The sequence below is a fragment of the Zea mays genome, chromosome 9 (assembly GCF_902167145.1).
Source record: "Zea mays cultivar B73 chromosome 9, Zm-B73-REFERENCE-NAM-5.0, whole genome shotgun sequence".
In the NCBI taxonomy this organism is placed as follows: Eukaryota; Viridiplantae; Streptophyta; class Magnoliopsida; order Poales; family Poaceae; genus Zea; species Zea mays.
The window spans coordinates 120,382,237-120,398,480 of record NC_050104.1 but is presented as its reverse complement, the minus strand read 5'-3'; the positions used below and the strand labels follow the sequence as shown (position 1 = coordinate 120,398,480).

At 43.0% G+C, this 16,244-nt stretch overlaps 1 protein-coding gene across 1 annotated transcript; it reads left to right on the top strand.

Annotated features, from left to right (window-relative positions):
- The first annotated feature begins 1,076 nt into the window (after positions 1-1,076).
- LOC103638925 (TPD1 protein homolog 1B) lies at positions 1,077-2,132 on the top strand. Its single transcript, XM_008661717.3, has 3 exons — positions 1,077-1,203; positions 1,303-1,398; positions 1,504-2,132. Exons 1-3 carry the CDS (start codon positions 1,131-1,133, stop codon positions 1,884-1,886), a joined length of 552 nt encoding a protein of 183 aa, XP_008659939.1. The 5' UTR covers positions 1,077-1,130; the 3' UTR covers positions 1,887-2,132.
- Positions 2,133-16,244: the final 14,112 nt, after the last annotated feature.

Below are 16,244 nucleotides of genomic sequence, written 5' to 3'. Positions count from 1 at the left end.
TGTTCAGGTATGAGTCACACTTGAACATGATTAATACTTATTCTGCAAATATGTCAAATAACATTTGAAGTAGTATTTTTTTAATGTACATAACTAGGAAAAGGTATACCTTTTTGACATAAGTATCCACGTGCAACTGCTTGCAATTGAGCTATGTTATGCCCATAATATTTGTTCAATTTTCTTCAAAACTATAGATGTGCATACAGATAGTTAAAATGTTAAACTCATCATTGTTTTCCTTCCACATGTTTCCATAGAAAAAATCTAAGGAAAACCATTACAATTTTCCTTGAATGCCTTGTTTCTAATAAAAAGCGGGAACAAAACGGGGCAGTTTGATCTCAATTAAGAAGGGTCTCTTCCTTCCATTCTTTAATTGTCGTGATCCTACTTTCTTATACTTAAGGGGATATTCTATTTCAATATGCATTTTTTGAGTTGATGGTGGTCGTTAATAAATTCTTCTAAGAAAATAATCTTTAGTGACTATATGATGTTTTCTTAGTATTAACTACTAAGTTGTGTAGTTGTTCCATAATTCTACAAGATTAGGTACAATAATACAAGTTGTTACCACATTATTATATTGTTAAGATTTTGAACTGATTTGATACTTGCGATATTTGGACTTTATGTGGTCAAATATTGCTCATATTGTTTAATATATTTAATTTAGTAAGCTAAGGATTTTATGTGGTTGTAATATTTGGATTTTATGTGGTTCAAATATATGAGTTAGGCTACGGCTTGTTTTAGTGCCGCACTAGTTTTGTATACTTTAGGCTGGCACAATGCCATCAAAAAAAAAATTAGTTCTACTTAACTCGAACTATTTTAATACGAAGCAAAGTCCGGCCAGCACTACTGCCTGCCACGGCACACTACTGGCCTCTGTAGCTCACGACACGGTCTCCAAGAAGAAGCTGTTTCCCAATGTTATCATGGAGTCCATGGATCAGTAAATTAGTTCGGGGACAGCGTGGAATACGAAGGCATTTTGCATAAATCAAGGGACTTATCATACAGGTAATATAAATACCCCCTCTGATCGCTAGTAGTAGTTCACTATCACACTAACCTTGCATCAAATAAACCATTACTACTTCACCTTGCCAGGCCGCCTGGGCATGGGTTGCCCTCGAGAGCGAACTGTCGTCGCAACTCTGTCCATGACCTTGCTCTTTCTCCTAGCCGACCAAGGTCTGCGATGCGTGCCGTATTTGTTGCACTTTGTCAGTCCATGAAAACCGATGACTCATTCTGGTTGATCTTTCTCCTTGTTGATTGAACACTGAGCAGCTGGAGTTGTTTCCTGTCATCCGTTTCCCGCCGTAGCCGTAGCGGCGAAGCATCAGACGGCGGTGCAGGTCCGCAACCTCCTCATCGACACCAGGAGTAAGAAAGATGGACAGTCACCATGTTTGATGTTTCCATTGCTTTAATTTGGAAAAGGTCTGCCGGCCTTGGACAGTTGGACTCATCCCTGCTATGCATCAGCAGAGAGCAACCCTGGCGACGCTGCTGGCATGGCGGCGTATGGTGCGGAGAAGACGGAAGAAGCGGCACCGCCGGACCTATGCTCGGGGGTCGTGGCGGTGTCCCAGGGCAGCGCGGGAAGCCTCTCCAACGGCACCCCGTCCTACAGCGTGACCATCACCAACACTTGTCTAGGCTGCACCGTGCGCGACGTCCACGTCTCCTGCGGCGAGTTCGCCGCCCCCACGGAGCTCGTCGACCCCAGCGACTTCCGACGCTTGTCGTACGACGACTGCCTCGTCAAGAACGGCGGACCCATGGGCCCCGGCGAGACCATTTCCTTCGAGTACTCCAACTCTTTCATCTACAAGATGGACGTCGCCACGGTCTCATGCGGCGACGTATAGGTATAGCTAGCAGGTGTTGTGTACCGGCGTCGTGTCTTGCAGGCACCGTCTTATTTCCTCACCCGCTGTTGGTAAATAAAAGTACGGAGTCGTAGCGTAGTAGCTAGCAGCTCACTAGTTCAGTAAGGATTTGGCTTTGTTGGGAAGTCAAGACGATAGTTGTATGAGATGGGCGTTAGACTTTGTTTGGGAAAGCTTCTAAGTGCTCTCTAAATCCATCAAAATAACTATATACCTTTTTTCCCCAAGCACTTCTCTATCGAAGAATCTGGATTCTTGAAAAATTCAGGTCTAAGGCCACATCCATGGATTTTATAGAGTATTGCTCCGAAAACACAAGTTTTGTACTTCTGATAAGGTCTTGTTATCCGTATCGAATGGGATTGAAAGGAAATGAATCCCATTCTATTTCTATTTAATTTTAACTAGGAAGGGCTCGTTTTGGTAGAGTTCTGCTCCATGATTCTCTAGTTTCGAGAGCTCTAATAGAGTGATTTCGAGTGATTCTCTAGCAGAAATGAATCTATTTGACGAAAACCATTTAGCAAATAGGCTGTAAAGTGATTCCTATGGGTTATAGAGTGGGGAGTAGGTTGGGAGCGGTGAAAAGTAGGTTCTTTTGGCTCCCACTTTATAATACTAAGTAGAGATTAGATTTACTCCACTCCCACCAAGGGTAGTTTAGATTTTTATTGTTTGGCTCTGCGTGAGTGATTCTCGCAGGGAGTAGAGCCGTGGGAGCTCTGCCAAATGACCTCTTAATTCTCTCTATTCCCTTTCGATTCAGACGCAACCAAACAAGCCCTAAAGATGAATAACCATCAGTAATTCAGTATAATATGTTACACAAGTCTTATGCACGAGTTCATTTTTTTCTTATATTTCTATCTCCCCACCCTCGTCAAATCTTCCTCTCATACGATAGAGGACCGTGCAATGAAGGGAGATTGCACCGCCCAATGACTTTGGTTTGTGATATGTTAGTGAAAGTGCATTCATCCCTTTTGTGGGTTTTGATGATTTGGATAACAACACACTTAAAAAATTAATTAGTTTGCTAAGTGTTGAATAGAAAAGTTGAAAAGGCAAACATGATTGAAAATAGTCAAGAGACATGGTTTGATAAAAAATGTCTCATATACATGGATTGCTCATAATAGAAAAGGTATAAAGGATCAACATTAAGCAATGATGAGGATATCCCATAAGTAAGGTCATTTGGATATATGGAGATGGATATTCCATGAAGATCAAATGACAAAAGGTCATCTATCAGATAATTACATATCAAAGGAGACAACACAAATGGATATAATATGGTCTCTATATTGGTTTGAATATATGGACAAGACCTGAGAAATCACTATGCATAAAAATGATCAGAACAGAGATTGAAGTGATTAAGAGGATTGGTTAATCAAAAAATGAATAAGATAAGGGGAATCGTGAATCGGCTTGATCATATTAAGTTGTGTCCAACAAGGAACGCTATAACGTCATGTATGCTAAATATAGAGCTCACCGCTAAAACTTACGCACCCAGCAAGGAACTCTAAACGGTACTCTAAAATTTAGAGGATGCCGCACGCACGCTAGATGTGGAGGCTTCCGAGCGTCCGCTATCTAGGAGAGGGCTCGGGCTCCCACCATGGTGAAGTGTTCGCGTGCTCGGTTCCCCCTTCCCTGGCGACTACGATCTTGGGTGCGTAGGCGGCATTGGGGCGAGGGGCATCGGAGGAGGCACCGAAGTTGGGCTCCAAGAGGCCGTGGGCAGGCGGGTTCGGCGGCGGACCGCTCTCGGTGGCTAGAAGCAAGGAGGAGGGCGACATGGAGAGCCAGATCCACGAGCTTGGTGGTAGCGGCACCATTCCTCGACGTCGAATCGCCATCGCGAAAAGGCTGAGACGACCGACGGCGCCAAAGAAGGTTGGTGTGAGAAACGCAAGCGCAGCTCGTCGCCCCCATCGTCGCCGTAAATTCGCTCCACCGCTCCTGCAGATCCGAAGAGAACAATGTAAAACCTTGGTTTGTGGTTGCGAATCCGTAAGGTTATCGTGATTTCGTACTTCATCTTTTGCAAATCGTCCAGATCCAGACTGTGGTTTAGGGTTTTCATTCCAATGTACTCGTCAAATGAGGTTACATGTTGGGGGTCTGCTTCGTCGCCGAAGGTCCTGTAAGAAGAAATACCTTCGGAAGATCAACATAGAAGCAACGCCGAAGCTACCATCCAGGGAGCTTTGGCATAGTGACACGCCTTGAGACGAAGGGTTGCACCGACTTAAAGATGAAAAGACCGATCGACCCATGATAATCTGTGTCATGATTGTAACCAGTTATAAATGACATGAATGTAAATCCACATAGGCTGCGCCCTGTGCCTATAAATAGATGAACAATACCCCTGTACTGCTCACGCGCTGATTTGTATTCACTTGTGCTTCACGCTTGTGATTTTACCTTCTGTCAAGCTGAAGGTACAAATGTAATTCAATATTGTTTTTACTCATTCATAATCATATAATAAAAGGAATATTATGATGTCATATAATTATCCATGTTATTTTTCCATGTTTCGTATGCTTCATCTTTCATTGATTTATGCTATGATGATGAAGGTACGTCCTTCACAACCTTCGTCCGAAGATCGTTATATCCTTAGGGAAATAATGCTTCGAAGGACGAAGGGCATTGACCATTAACCTATTTTTGTGTTGCCTTGTTCTTAATTCATAGCATTTGAGAATAAGTCTCCAACATTGGCGCCCACCTCCGGTGAACTCACTTCCACTTTTGAGCTGATGCTTCGATCAACAACCAAGCCAAAGTACCTTCGACTACGAAGCTGGTGCTTCCGATAACAGGCGGCTCAGGTTCAGAGCCGGCTAACAAGAAGCAGAAGAAAGAAGCATAGAGAAGGGTACAACATGTTGGGGTGCAGGGACCCTTCATCAAATCAAAATGGTCCCATATCCCAATCACCTTCTCCCAGGATGACCTTTAGCTCAAAGATTACCCTCACAATGATGGTATGGTCATATCTTGTGTCATCAAGGGATTTCTGGTCCATAATGTTCTGGTTGATACAGGCAGCGCAGCGGATATCATATTTGCTTAGGCCTTCAGACAGATGCAAGAACTAGAGGATAAGATTCATGATGCTACACATCCTCTATGTGGCTTCGGAGGAAGGCAGATTGTAGCACTCGGCAAAATCACAATGCCAGTAACCTTCGGCTTCGTTCATAACACAAGGACTGAACATGTCGTATTTGACATTGTTGACATGGAGTACCCCTATAATGCAATCATTGGTCGTGGGACACTTAATGCTTTCGAAGCAATACTTCATCCAACATATCTATGCATGAAAATACCTTCAGAACAAGGGATCATTGCTATTCATGTGAGTCAAGAAGCTGCCAGAAAGGCCGAAGGAAACTGGACAGATTCAAAGGCAATCCATAATATAGATGGAGCTGAAGCCTATGAGCAGTATAGATACAAAAGAGAGAAAGCTGCTTCGACAGATCAGCCAAAGCCTATGCTTATGTGTGAAGATATAGCAGAACAAAAGGTACTGCTGGGGTCTCAGTTATCTGAAGAGCAGGAGAAGAATTTGCTAAGATTTCTATTCAACAACAAAGATGTCTTCGCTTGGTCAGCCAATGATCTTTGTGGTGTCAACAGAGATGTCATTGAACATTCGCTCAATGTGGATCCATCTTTCAGGCCAAGAAAACAAAGGCTTCGGAAAATGTATGACGATAAAGCTGAAGGTGCTCGGAATGAAGTAAAGAGGCTTCTTAGTGATGGCGTTATCAGAGAGGTAAAATACCTAGAGTGGTTAGCCAACACTGTTATGGTGAAGAAGGCCAACGATAAATGGAGAATGTGCATTGATTTTACAGATCTTAACAAGGCTTGTCCAAAGGATGAGTTCCCATTGCCAAGAATAGATTCTCTAGTAGATGCAGCAGCTTCGTCAGAGCTCATGAGTCTACTAGATTGTTACTCAGGCTACCACCAAATCTGGATGAAGAAGGAAGATGAGCCGAAGACTAGCTTCATAACCCCCAGTGGTACATATTGCTATCTTCGGATGCCTGAGGGGCTTAAAAATGCTGGAGGAAGTTTCAGTATAATGACAGCCAGAGTCCTTCATTCTCAAATAGGCAGGAATGTGCTGACCTATGTTGATGATATCATAGTTAAAAGCGCGAAGCAAGAAAATCACATTGCTGATTTGCAAGAGACATTCGCCAATTTGAGGCAAGCTGGTTTGAAGTTAAATCCAGAAAAGTGTGTTTTTGGGGTAAAGAAGGGCAAGTTCCTTGGTTGTCTAGTATCAACGAAGGGAATTGAAGCTAACCCAAGCAAATTGAAGCTATCCTTCAGATGTAACCGCCAAGTAGAAAGAAAGGGGCTCAACGGCTGGCAGGTAGATTAGCATCATTAAACAGATTCATATCCAGATCAGCAGAAAGAAATCTGCCATTCTTTGAAATACTGAAGCCAGCCGAAGTCTTTCAATGGGGCCCGGCTCAGCAAAAAGCCTTCAAAGAATTGAAGCAATATTTGATTGATTTAATAGCATTAACTCCACCTTCGCCAGGGGCTCCATTGCTCTTATATGTTGCAGCTTCGCATTCTGCAGTAAGTGCGGCACTTGTGCAGGAGAAGCTAGATGGCCAAGTCAAAAAGCAAGCTCTAGTGTACTTCATCTCCGAAGTTTTAAGTCTGTCAAAGAAAAATTATACAGAATTGGAGAAGGTGCTATATGCTATGTTAATGGCCTCTAGAAAGCTTCGGCATTACTTTCAAGCATATCGCATAATTGTTCCTTCGTCACAGTCTCTGAAGGACATTATGAGAAACAGAGAAGCTACTGGAAGGATTGGGAAATGGGTTGCAGAGCTTAATGAATTCACCATTGACTATGTGCATAGATCTTCAATTCAATCCCAGGCGTTAGCAGACTTCATTGCTGATTGGACGCCAGGGGCTCAGGAAGAAGAAATAAACATGTAGCATCCCAAAAATTCAAATCGTGAAATTTTCTCAAACTCGCTCTAAATTCAAAATGAATTCCAAATTTCATTTCAAAATGTTTGTTTGCAAGTTGATATTAGCAAATAAAATATAGTGGTCTGTATTCTCTCCAAAATCCTCCTCAAAATATCCTACAAATATTTCCCCAGTAATCCCCTTCAGGTTCTTTCCAAAAATACTGCCCAAATATTCCACCAATATATCTCCAAATATTTTCCTCTTGAGAAATACCTTCAGAATCATTTTTCAAGTCCCTATAAATATTTTCTTCATAACTTTCCTCATGCTCATACATATACGTATGCCTCCGGTGTCATACGGTGAGCTCTACAAGCTAATCTCACTTATACAAGACAAATACATGCTAATCTCCCACTAATCCTCTCAACCCTCCCCCTAATCCTCCCACCATGGCTATAAATAGAGGGGCAAGGGCCTCCTCTCATCCCACCCCAAGCCATTTCATGGCAACTCTCTCCCCCCCACACACACCCACTCCACTTCCCACACAAGCACACACTAGCACAAGGATCGTTCGGTCGTTCTTCGATCGTCCGTCCACCTGTTCTTAGTTTGTTTGTTTGTTCGTTCGTTCGTCCGATTGTTCATCCAAATAATCTTTTTCCTGCCGTTATGCTGCCAAAATTCTGATCGTTCGTTCGTTCGATCATTTGATCGTTCATAGTTCCTATTCATCGTTCACCGTTCGTTCATAGTCCCTATTCATCGTTCTTCTAGATAATCTTTGTCCTGCCGTTATGCTGCCGAAATTCCGATCGTTCATTCGTCCGATCATTCGATCGTTCGTCCGTTCGTTCGTCCAAATAATCTTTTTCCTGCCGTTATGCTGCCGAAATTCCGATCGTTCGTTCGTTCGATCATTCGATCGTTCATTGTTCATTCATAGTTCCTATTCATCGTTCATCGTTCGTTCATAGTCCCTATTCATCGTTCTTCCAGATAATCTTTGTCCTGCCGTTATGCTGCCGAAATTCCGATCGTTCGTTCGTCCGATCATTCGATCGTTCGTCTGTTCGTTCGTCCAAATAATCTTTTTCCTGCCGTTATGCTCCCGAAATTCCTATCGTTTGTTCGTTCGATCATTCGATCGTTCATCGTTCGTTCATAGTTCCTATTCATCGTTCATCGTCCGTTCATAGTCCCTATTCATCGTTCTTCTAGATAATCTTTGTCCTGTCGTTATGCTGCCGAAATTCCGATCGTTCGTTCATTCGATCATTCGATCCTTCGTCCATTCGTTCATAGTTCCTATTCATCGTTCATCGTCACTATTCATCGTTCATCGTTCGTTCATACGACTATCCACCATCACTATTCACCATTATTATTCATCGTTACTATTGACCGTTACTATTCATCATTATTACTATTCATCAATGATATCTATGGTAGCCTTTTCGTTGTCACTATTCATCGTTACTATTCATCGTTACTATTCATCGATCATCCGATCACCCCAAATTTCAACTACTCACCCGTCATACTGTCCAGTCCACCTAAGACCAGCCAGACCAATATTTCAGTCATACGAACTCCGGTGACTATGATTTTCCTTCCAGTGGGAACTTCCCATTTGGTCACCCATCCCAGGTTTCTCCAAGTTGAGCACGCTTAACTTTGAGATTCCTTCGAACCAGGCTTCCAAACTCCGATTCCAATAATTCTTGTTTCTAAATTCTTATCGAATTATTCCCTATCCAACCATGTCATCCCTTAAGCATGGTTCATATTCCAGAAAACTCCCAAAATACTCTTGTCCCATATTCTGCCTATAACTCTCATGTTCATAATAAGTCAGACGATTCATTCGTCACTATTCTCACCAACAGTGAACTTCACTGTGCTACACCACATACACTCAGCTATAAATACACCCAGCTACCCTCTCCCTCTCCACACACACTCAACACCCTCAGCCAAGAAAAACACCCCACCCACTTAGTTACTCCGCTCTGCCGGCTACACGCATAGTGTCGCTTCGCTTCCAGTCCACCCTCCTGGTAAGCACCTCCGCTCCACCACCAGTAATATCACAACACTACATGACACAGATTCTACTCAAGACTCTACCCATCCATATATCACTATTCTGACCACTATACTAAATATTTGTTGGTATACTTGTTGGTTTGTATGTTTGCTTGTTCATGTTGCATAGTTATCGGAGCGTTCGTGCCGTCTCGTGGAGGCCAGATCTGCAAGTCTACGCCAGACGGTGGAGCCAGAAGCCAGTTCCGCGAGCTCTCCTTCCCCCTTCACCGGATAAGTACGACAAGCTCACTAGATCCCTTTGATGCATAAATTACCTATGATTTTTCAACCACAACCCTCAGCCTATTATTTTATGCATGATATGATTTTGAGACAAGTTATTATGGCCACCCAGCCGCTTGCCGCAATCAATCCTTGATATATTTGTTCCAAATGATTTGAGAAAAGGTGTGAGTTTTCAAAAGAAAATGCTTTTCAAAATGTGTATGATGAAGGGTTTTCACCCTTATCACCTTTGAGTAGGGATGATCAGGGACTCCCTGGTTTAGGGGAGGGCCTAAGGTGAAGGCGCAGCTGGTTTAGGCGTGAGCAGAAGGATTGTCCCCTCATATAAGGACCGGTTTGTCATCTTTCACTACCTGTACTCATGATAAGTACAACCACTCAAGACTATGTGGGCAGTCACTTAATCTGAACTCGTACGGTCCAACCCCAGGGTTATGAAGGCTGGGGAGCACCGGGAGGATAAGGAGGGGGATTGTTTTGTCCGGTTTGGACTTGGCGGTGGCCTGACTCCTTCCGGTATAACCGTTAAGGTTAGGACGTGCGAGGAAGGAAAGATATTCGGATTTGGATCTCATTGGCAATGAGATCGTAGAGCCAGACTAGTGGGTAAAGTGTACCCCTCTACGCAGAGTTCAAACCTATTTGAATAGTCTGTGTCCACAGGAATGGACGAGTCTGGTGTGATATGGCAATTAGTGTTTTGTTTTCCAAAAAAAGAGAGATGATTTTGAGAAAAATGGTTTTTAAAAGGTCCGGCGATTGAGCCGTGAGCTATGGTGGATGGGAAGTCCAGTAGCTGTTTTTGAAAAAGGAAAAACCAGTGGGAAACTGCTGAGATACCTGGATGGTTTAGTCTAGGGGATTTTGTTCTAATATTGAAAAACTTCCTGCTCCTTTGGGAGAGGATGCGCTTTGCAAAATACAAAATGTTTTATAAAACAACCCTGCATAAAATATTGCTGTTTCTGCAAAATATCCTGAGCTCCACATATTCCATGCATTATATCTGATTTTCCCATTCCGCGGGTGAAGGTGGGCTGCTGAGTACGTTTGTACTCACCCTTGCTTATTTGTTGTTTTTCAGAAAAAGGAGATCGGGTAAGAGTTACGACTATTCCCAACCTTGCCTGTGGCTGTTGGACCACTGATTTGCTTCGCTGCGTATATCGGGTTGCTTCAGCCCCACTCTGATGATATGTTCCGAGTTGTGGACCAACTCTTAAAGTTGATCGCCACCTTTATAGGTTTGTCTCGTTTAAGCAGATCTGGAATCATCTGATGTGTAAATGTGTTTACTAGCCTCCTGGGACTAGTAATTGTATCACATTTGAGTCCCAGAGGATTGGGATGCTTCAAAACAAAGACGCTGAAGCTTGGACGGTGTTCTACGATGGATCCTAGGGAACCTTCGGTGCACGAGCGGCTGCTGTCCTAGTGGCACCTTCGAAAGTTAGAACATGTTATGCAACCAAACTTGACTTTAGTTGCACAAATAATATTGCTGAGTACGAAGCACTTCTGTTGGGGCTTCGGAAGTTAAGGGCAATGGGAATAAGAAGGGTCATCCTGAAAACTGATTCTCAAGTCATTTCTGGCCATGTAGACAAAAGTAGCAAGGCAAGAGATCCAAAGCTTGAAAATATCTGAATACAGTTCGAAGGTTGGAGGCTTCTTTCGAAGGTTTTTCTGTCAAGAATATTCCAAGAGGTGAAAATGAGCATGCAGATCTGCTAGCCAAATCAGCGGCTCAGGGGCTTCCTCTACCTTCGGAAGTATTTTTTGAAATAATAAAGGCACCTTCGGTTGAACTCATGGAGAGAGCAGTGCTTGCCATTTCTCCAGTACATAGTGAAGATTGGAGAACTGAAATTATATCTTTCCTCCAAGGTAATTACCTTTCAGACGATGAAGCTTATAATAAGAGGATGGAGGAAAGGACAAGACCGTATGTGATAATAGAAGGGGAATTATATAAACATGGAGTCTGTTCTCCACTTCTCAAGTGTTTATCAAGAGCTGAAGGTGTTGAATTAATGAAGGAGATACATGCAGGTCTGTGTGGATCTCATATTGGGTCTAGGCCATTGCTGGGAAAAGTGTTTAGACAAGGATTCTACTGGCCGAAGGCAGCTTCGGATGCAGCAGAGTTAGTTCAAAAATGTGAAAATTGTCAAAAATGTGCAAGAGACCAGAAACAACCTTCATCTCTCACTTAGTTAATACAGCCCACCTGCCCGTTGCAAAGATGGGCCCTGGATTTGCTAGGTCCACTTCTACCAGCGCAAGGCAATTTGAGATATGTTGTGGTGGCTGTAGAATATTTTTCTAAGTGGATTGAAGCGAAGCCTTTGGCAACAATAACTTCGGTTACAGTCCAGAAATTCTTCTGGCAGAATATTGTTTGTCGCTTCGGCGTGCCGAAGGCTATAACTGTGGACAATGGAATACAGTTTGATGCCAAAACTTTCAAGGATTTCTGTGATCAGATTGGCACGAAGATTCATTTTGCATCAGTTAGGCACCCAGAGCCAAACAGGCTGGTCGAAAGAGCAAATGACATTATAATGACGGGAATAATGAAGCTAATCTTCAATCAGCCTAGAGGAAAGTGGCCAGATGAGTTGATTAAAGTGGTGTGGAGCCACAATACAACCATATCAAGATCAACAGGTTTTACACCGTTCAAATTATTATTTGGCGACGAAGCTATAACCCCAGAAGAAGCTAAAGCCGGGTCAATAAGAACAGCAGCTTCGGCAGAAGACGAAGCTGATTATCACGTGGCAAAAGATACTATAGAAGGGACCAGACTTCAGGTTGTGGAGAATATCAATAAATATCAAGCCGAAACAATAAAATGGCTCGACAGAAAAGTTCGGTTGAAAAATATTAAGCCAGGGCATTTGGTGCTTTGGAGAGTGGCTAATCCGGACACAGTAGGCAAACTACAGCTGAAGTGGGAAGGACCTTTTCTGGTGGTATCTTCGTCAAGGCCTGGTTCTTGCAGATTGAAGGATATGGACGGCAACGACATTCCTAGATCTTGGAACATGGATGAGCTTCGACGATATTATGTGTAATTTGATGTGATCTTTTTTTATTTTTTACTATGGCACCATTTTCCTTTCCAAAGGGGGAGAAAGGTTTTTAATGGGGCCATAGTTTGTAATTTTTCCTTTCTTATTTAGCTCTATGAGAGCAAAATCCAAAAAAAAAAGAATGTAAAATGTAAAATCTGAGCATGCACCATCGAGTGCAGAGAGAAAAAAACCAGGGAGAAGCTCAAAAGTTGTCCCTAAGTGGATGCAGAGTACGACGAAGCTACAAAAAACTCGTTCCTAAGGGAGCGCAGCGTAAGTTTTCTGCTCAAAAGTCGCTCCTAAGGGAATGCAGGGCCAACTACCACCGAAATATAAGGCGAAGAAGTTCAAAAGATGTTCTTAAGGGGATGCAGAACTTATACCGCCGAAATAGAAGGCGAAGAAGTTCAAAAGTTGTTCCTAAGGGGATGCAGAACTTACACCGAAAAGTCAGTGGTGAACACCAAAAAATAAACAGTGAAGAAGACTCCAAAGTCGTTCCTAAGGGGATGCAGAGTCTGGGTGTGGCTTCGTAAGCGTGTGTTTGGACATTCATTTGCACATTACATCACATCATTCATTACATTCATACACATTCATTTAGACATTCGTAGGATCATCATCATATCATAGCGTACAAACAGTTGCTTCAGCTCTAATGACAAGGCTTCGATGAGTACAAAAGAAGCAAATTTTACGCTCCAGTGTGTACGAAAAGAAGGGAAGGTGTTTTTCGCCTTCGGCTTAAAAATACAAGTTTCGTCCACATCAAAGCAGTTCATACATAGATGGAAAGGTAAAAATATATTACAAGGTATGGACAAATTTACAGAGTAGCGTTTGATTCTTAAATTACAGTATCTTTTACAAAGTTAATTCAAAAAAATCTCTAGAGCTTTTTTCACAGTAGCTTCATCACTTCATCACTATCCGTCAAGCTTCGGATCATTGCTCTTCGGCTTCGACATCCTGTACATAACAAAGCGGTGTAAGGTAAACACATATCTCAAGGACAAGGTAAGCAATAGGTACAAGTGTATTACCGGCTTGAGATGACTTTGAGCTTCGTCACCAGCTAAGTCTCGCCCATCCTTCGTCCAAATTTGAGTTATGAATCTATTTCTAATGCTTCGGGCTAGACTAGGGATGTCAGTTAAATCCGCTAGTGACAGGCTGAAGTTTGGCCTGTTCACGATCTTCCCATGCGTGCAACCAGTCTTCATGAAAGCAACAGCTGTGCCGCGAGAAGCTAGTAGGGCACAGAAGTCACTGTGCCCAGCTATAACTTCGTCAAGCGCATCAACTTCGCCCTCAATGTGTTCGAAGGTGCCGGGCAGGTCTTCAACCGAAGGTTCAAATTTTTCAGAACTGGCTCCAACTGAGTTGAAGACCTGCTTCAGCCGTTGCACGCACCGGTTGCCGAAGTCTAGACATTTGTCCTGAAGCTCCTTCAATGATTTTTGCAAATTCGAACTTTTTTTGACTTCGGCTTTAAGCTTCGTATCGAAAACCTTCTTTTCTCGCTCAAAGCTTTCTGATTTCAGGAGGAGTTCACTGTTTAATCTGGCAATCTCGGCTTGGGCTTCTGCTAGTGAACCCTCCATAGTTTGAAGAACAAAATCTTTCTTTTCAAGAGCAGCTTCATGATTTTAATTTTGCTTTCCAAACCTTCAATTATAACCTCATTTTTCTTATCTTCGAGGTCCTGTTGCATCCTCAAGGCTTCACTTAGTAGCATACTCTGTGCAAAATAACCTTCATCAGCAATCACCTTCATCGTAAAACAATGAAAAGTTGAAGAAAAAATTTTACCTTGAAATTAAAATAGAATAAACTACCGACGATATGCTGTCGTCGTAGCGACTGATGTCAGCTTCAAGCTTCGGAAACCAACACTCTTCAACAGAGTACTGATAACCTTCGCTCCAGTTCGATCTCGGATGCATCCTAAGCTTTCTTCGTTAATGCTGCCGAAGAGCAACGCTCCTGGCTGGTAGCCACAGGATATAGCATAATCCCGCAACTCCTCTTTCTCAGCCTTAGATAACTCTTGACCAATTATATTTTGAAAATTGAAGTCTTTTTCCACCAAAATATCTTCGGCAATCTCCTTCCCTTTTCCAGGCACTGTGGCCAGGGTTTCTTCAGCAGCTGTAGCAGCTTCTTCTACGGCCATATCCAAGAGTATTCTATCAATATCAGATAATGTGCTCTCCAGATTCGTGGCTTCGGCCGTTGTAGCTTCGGCAGTTGTAGCTTCGGTGGGAGCAGCTTCGGTAGATGTAGCAACTTCGGTAGCTGGTGTTATTTTTGACGCTGAGGCCGGCAGTGGTGTTTCTTCAATTGCTTGCATAACAGTAACAATCCTTTGATTTTTTCGCCCAACCGCCTTCTTCGCTGCCGAAGGCTCGTCCTTCTTCTGTAAAAGCTTTGTTAGTTCTGGCCCCAGGGGACTTAGCAGCTTGATAGGTAAGGATTCGGTCATTACCTTTAAAATTTCTTCCACTTCGGTAACAGAAGGTGTCAAAGGAGCTCCCTCTTCTATCTCAGCCATCTTCGGCTCTGGAGTTGCTGTTTTCCTCTTCTTCGAGGTTGTCACCTTCGGCTCAGGACTAACCTTTTTCTTTTTCAAAAAAAAATTCATCTTCTTTTATCATCCTAGCAGCTTGTCTGTTCATAACACTGACAACTCTTTTTCGCTTTGACCCTTCGGCACCCTTGCTTAATCGTTCATAGTCAGGGTATTCAAAGTTCAGCGCATCCATTACTCGATTCAGCCTTCGCTTCGGTTGGGTGTCGAAGGCCGCTGTCATCAATTGATCTTCTTTTTTAGTATAGTTGCCCAAAATTTCGTTGCACATAGCCTCAATCATTTCTAGCCACTCTTGGCAAGGCTCTTTGAATTGTTTCTTGAACTTGAAGTGATAGGGCAATCGAACAAGTTCATTCTTTTTCTTTTCTCCCTTCAGCTTCGGCATATTCCATTCACTTAACGTCGGAAATACCCCATTGGCTAAGTATTCTTGCACCAGATCTCTAGTGCCGATCTGCTCAGTCACAATTCTGAATTCTGCCACAGCCTATTGGCATGGTGACCCTGATGACATGCGGCACAGGGGCCTGGTTAGCCCAAAGCTTAAACTCAACAGGCTCATTATCAACGTCTTCAATTTCTCTCTTTTCTTCTCATCAGCTTTGATATAGAACCACTCACTTTTCCAGCCGGTTGGCCACTTGGTGCGATAGCTTAGCACTAGGGCCTTCATATCCTTGCGGTAAGCGAAGTTGTAACAGCCAAAATTCTCATGAAGCCCATCTTCTCTGGCCTTCGTCTGATAATGTAGCTCATGTACTCGGCAGAAGGCTTCAACATTTGGATCCATTCCCTGGCTTCAAAGGGCCCAAATAAAGATGCTGATCCTAACGATAGCATTAGGAGTCAGCTGATGAAGATAAATTTCATAATTATTCAAAACTTCCCCAATCATCTCATGAAGTGGAAACTGCAATCCAGCTTTGAAAAAGCTTTTGAAAACTACTACTTCATCATTTTTTGGCTCTGGGGTGGTTTCTTCGCCGGCAAACGAAGAAGCTTCTTCTCTGTCTCCCTGAAGTAACCAAGCTTCATCATCATCGGCACATCGGCCTCAGAGACAGTAGATTTTTCAAAATCTAAGTGGCTGGGCTTTGCTGGGACTAGAGTGTTATAGTCTTCCTCTTCATCAGCATTTTCTTCCTCAATATTAGCTTCTTCAGCCTCAGCAGTATGTGCACCTTCGTCAATAGTCCCCTCTGTAACAACCAATCCAGATTGCTTCATAACTTTGGAAATCGGGGCTGTTTTGGTGGCTTCGGCCTCCTCTCTGTCACGGGTCACTCTAGCAGTTGAACGTACTCTGGCCATTAGGTGTTGAATTTCTTACAGTTC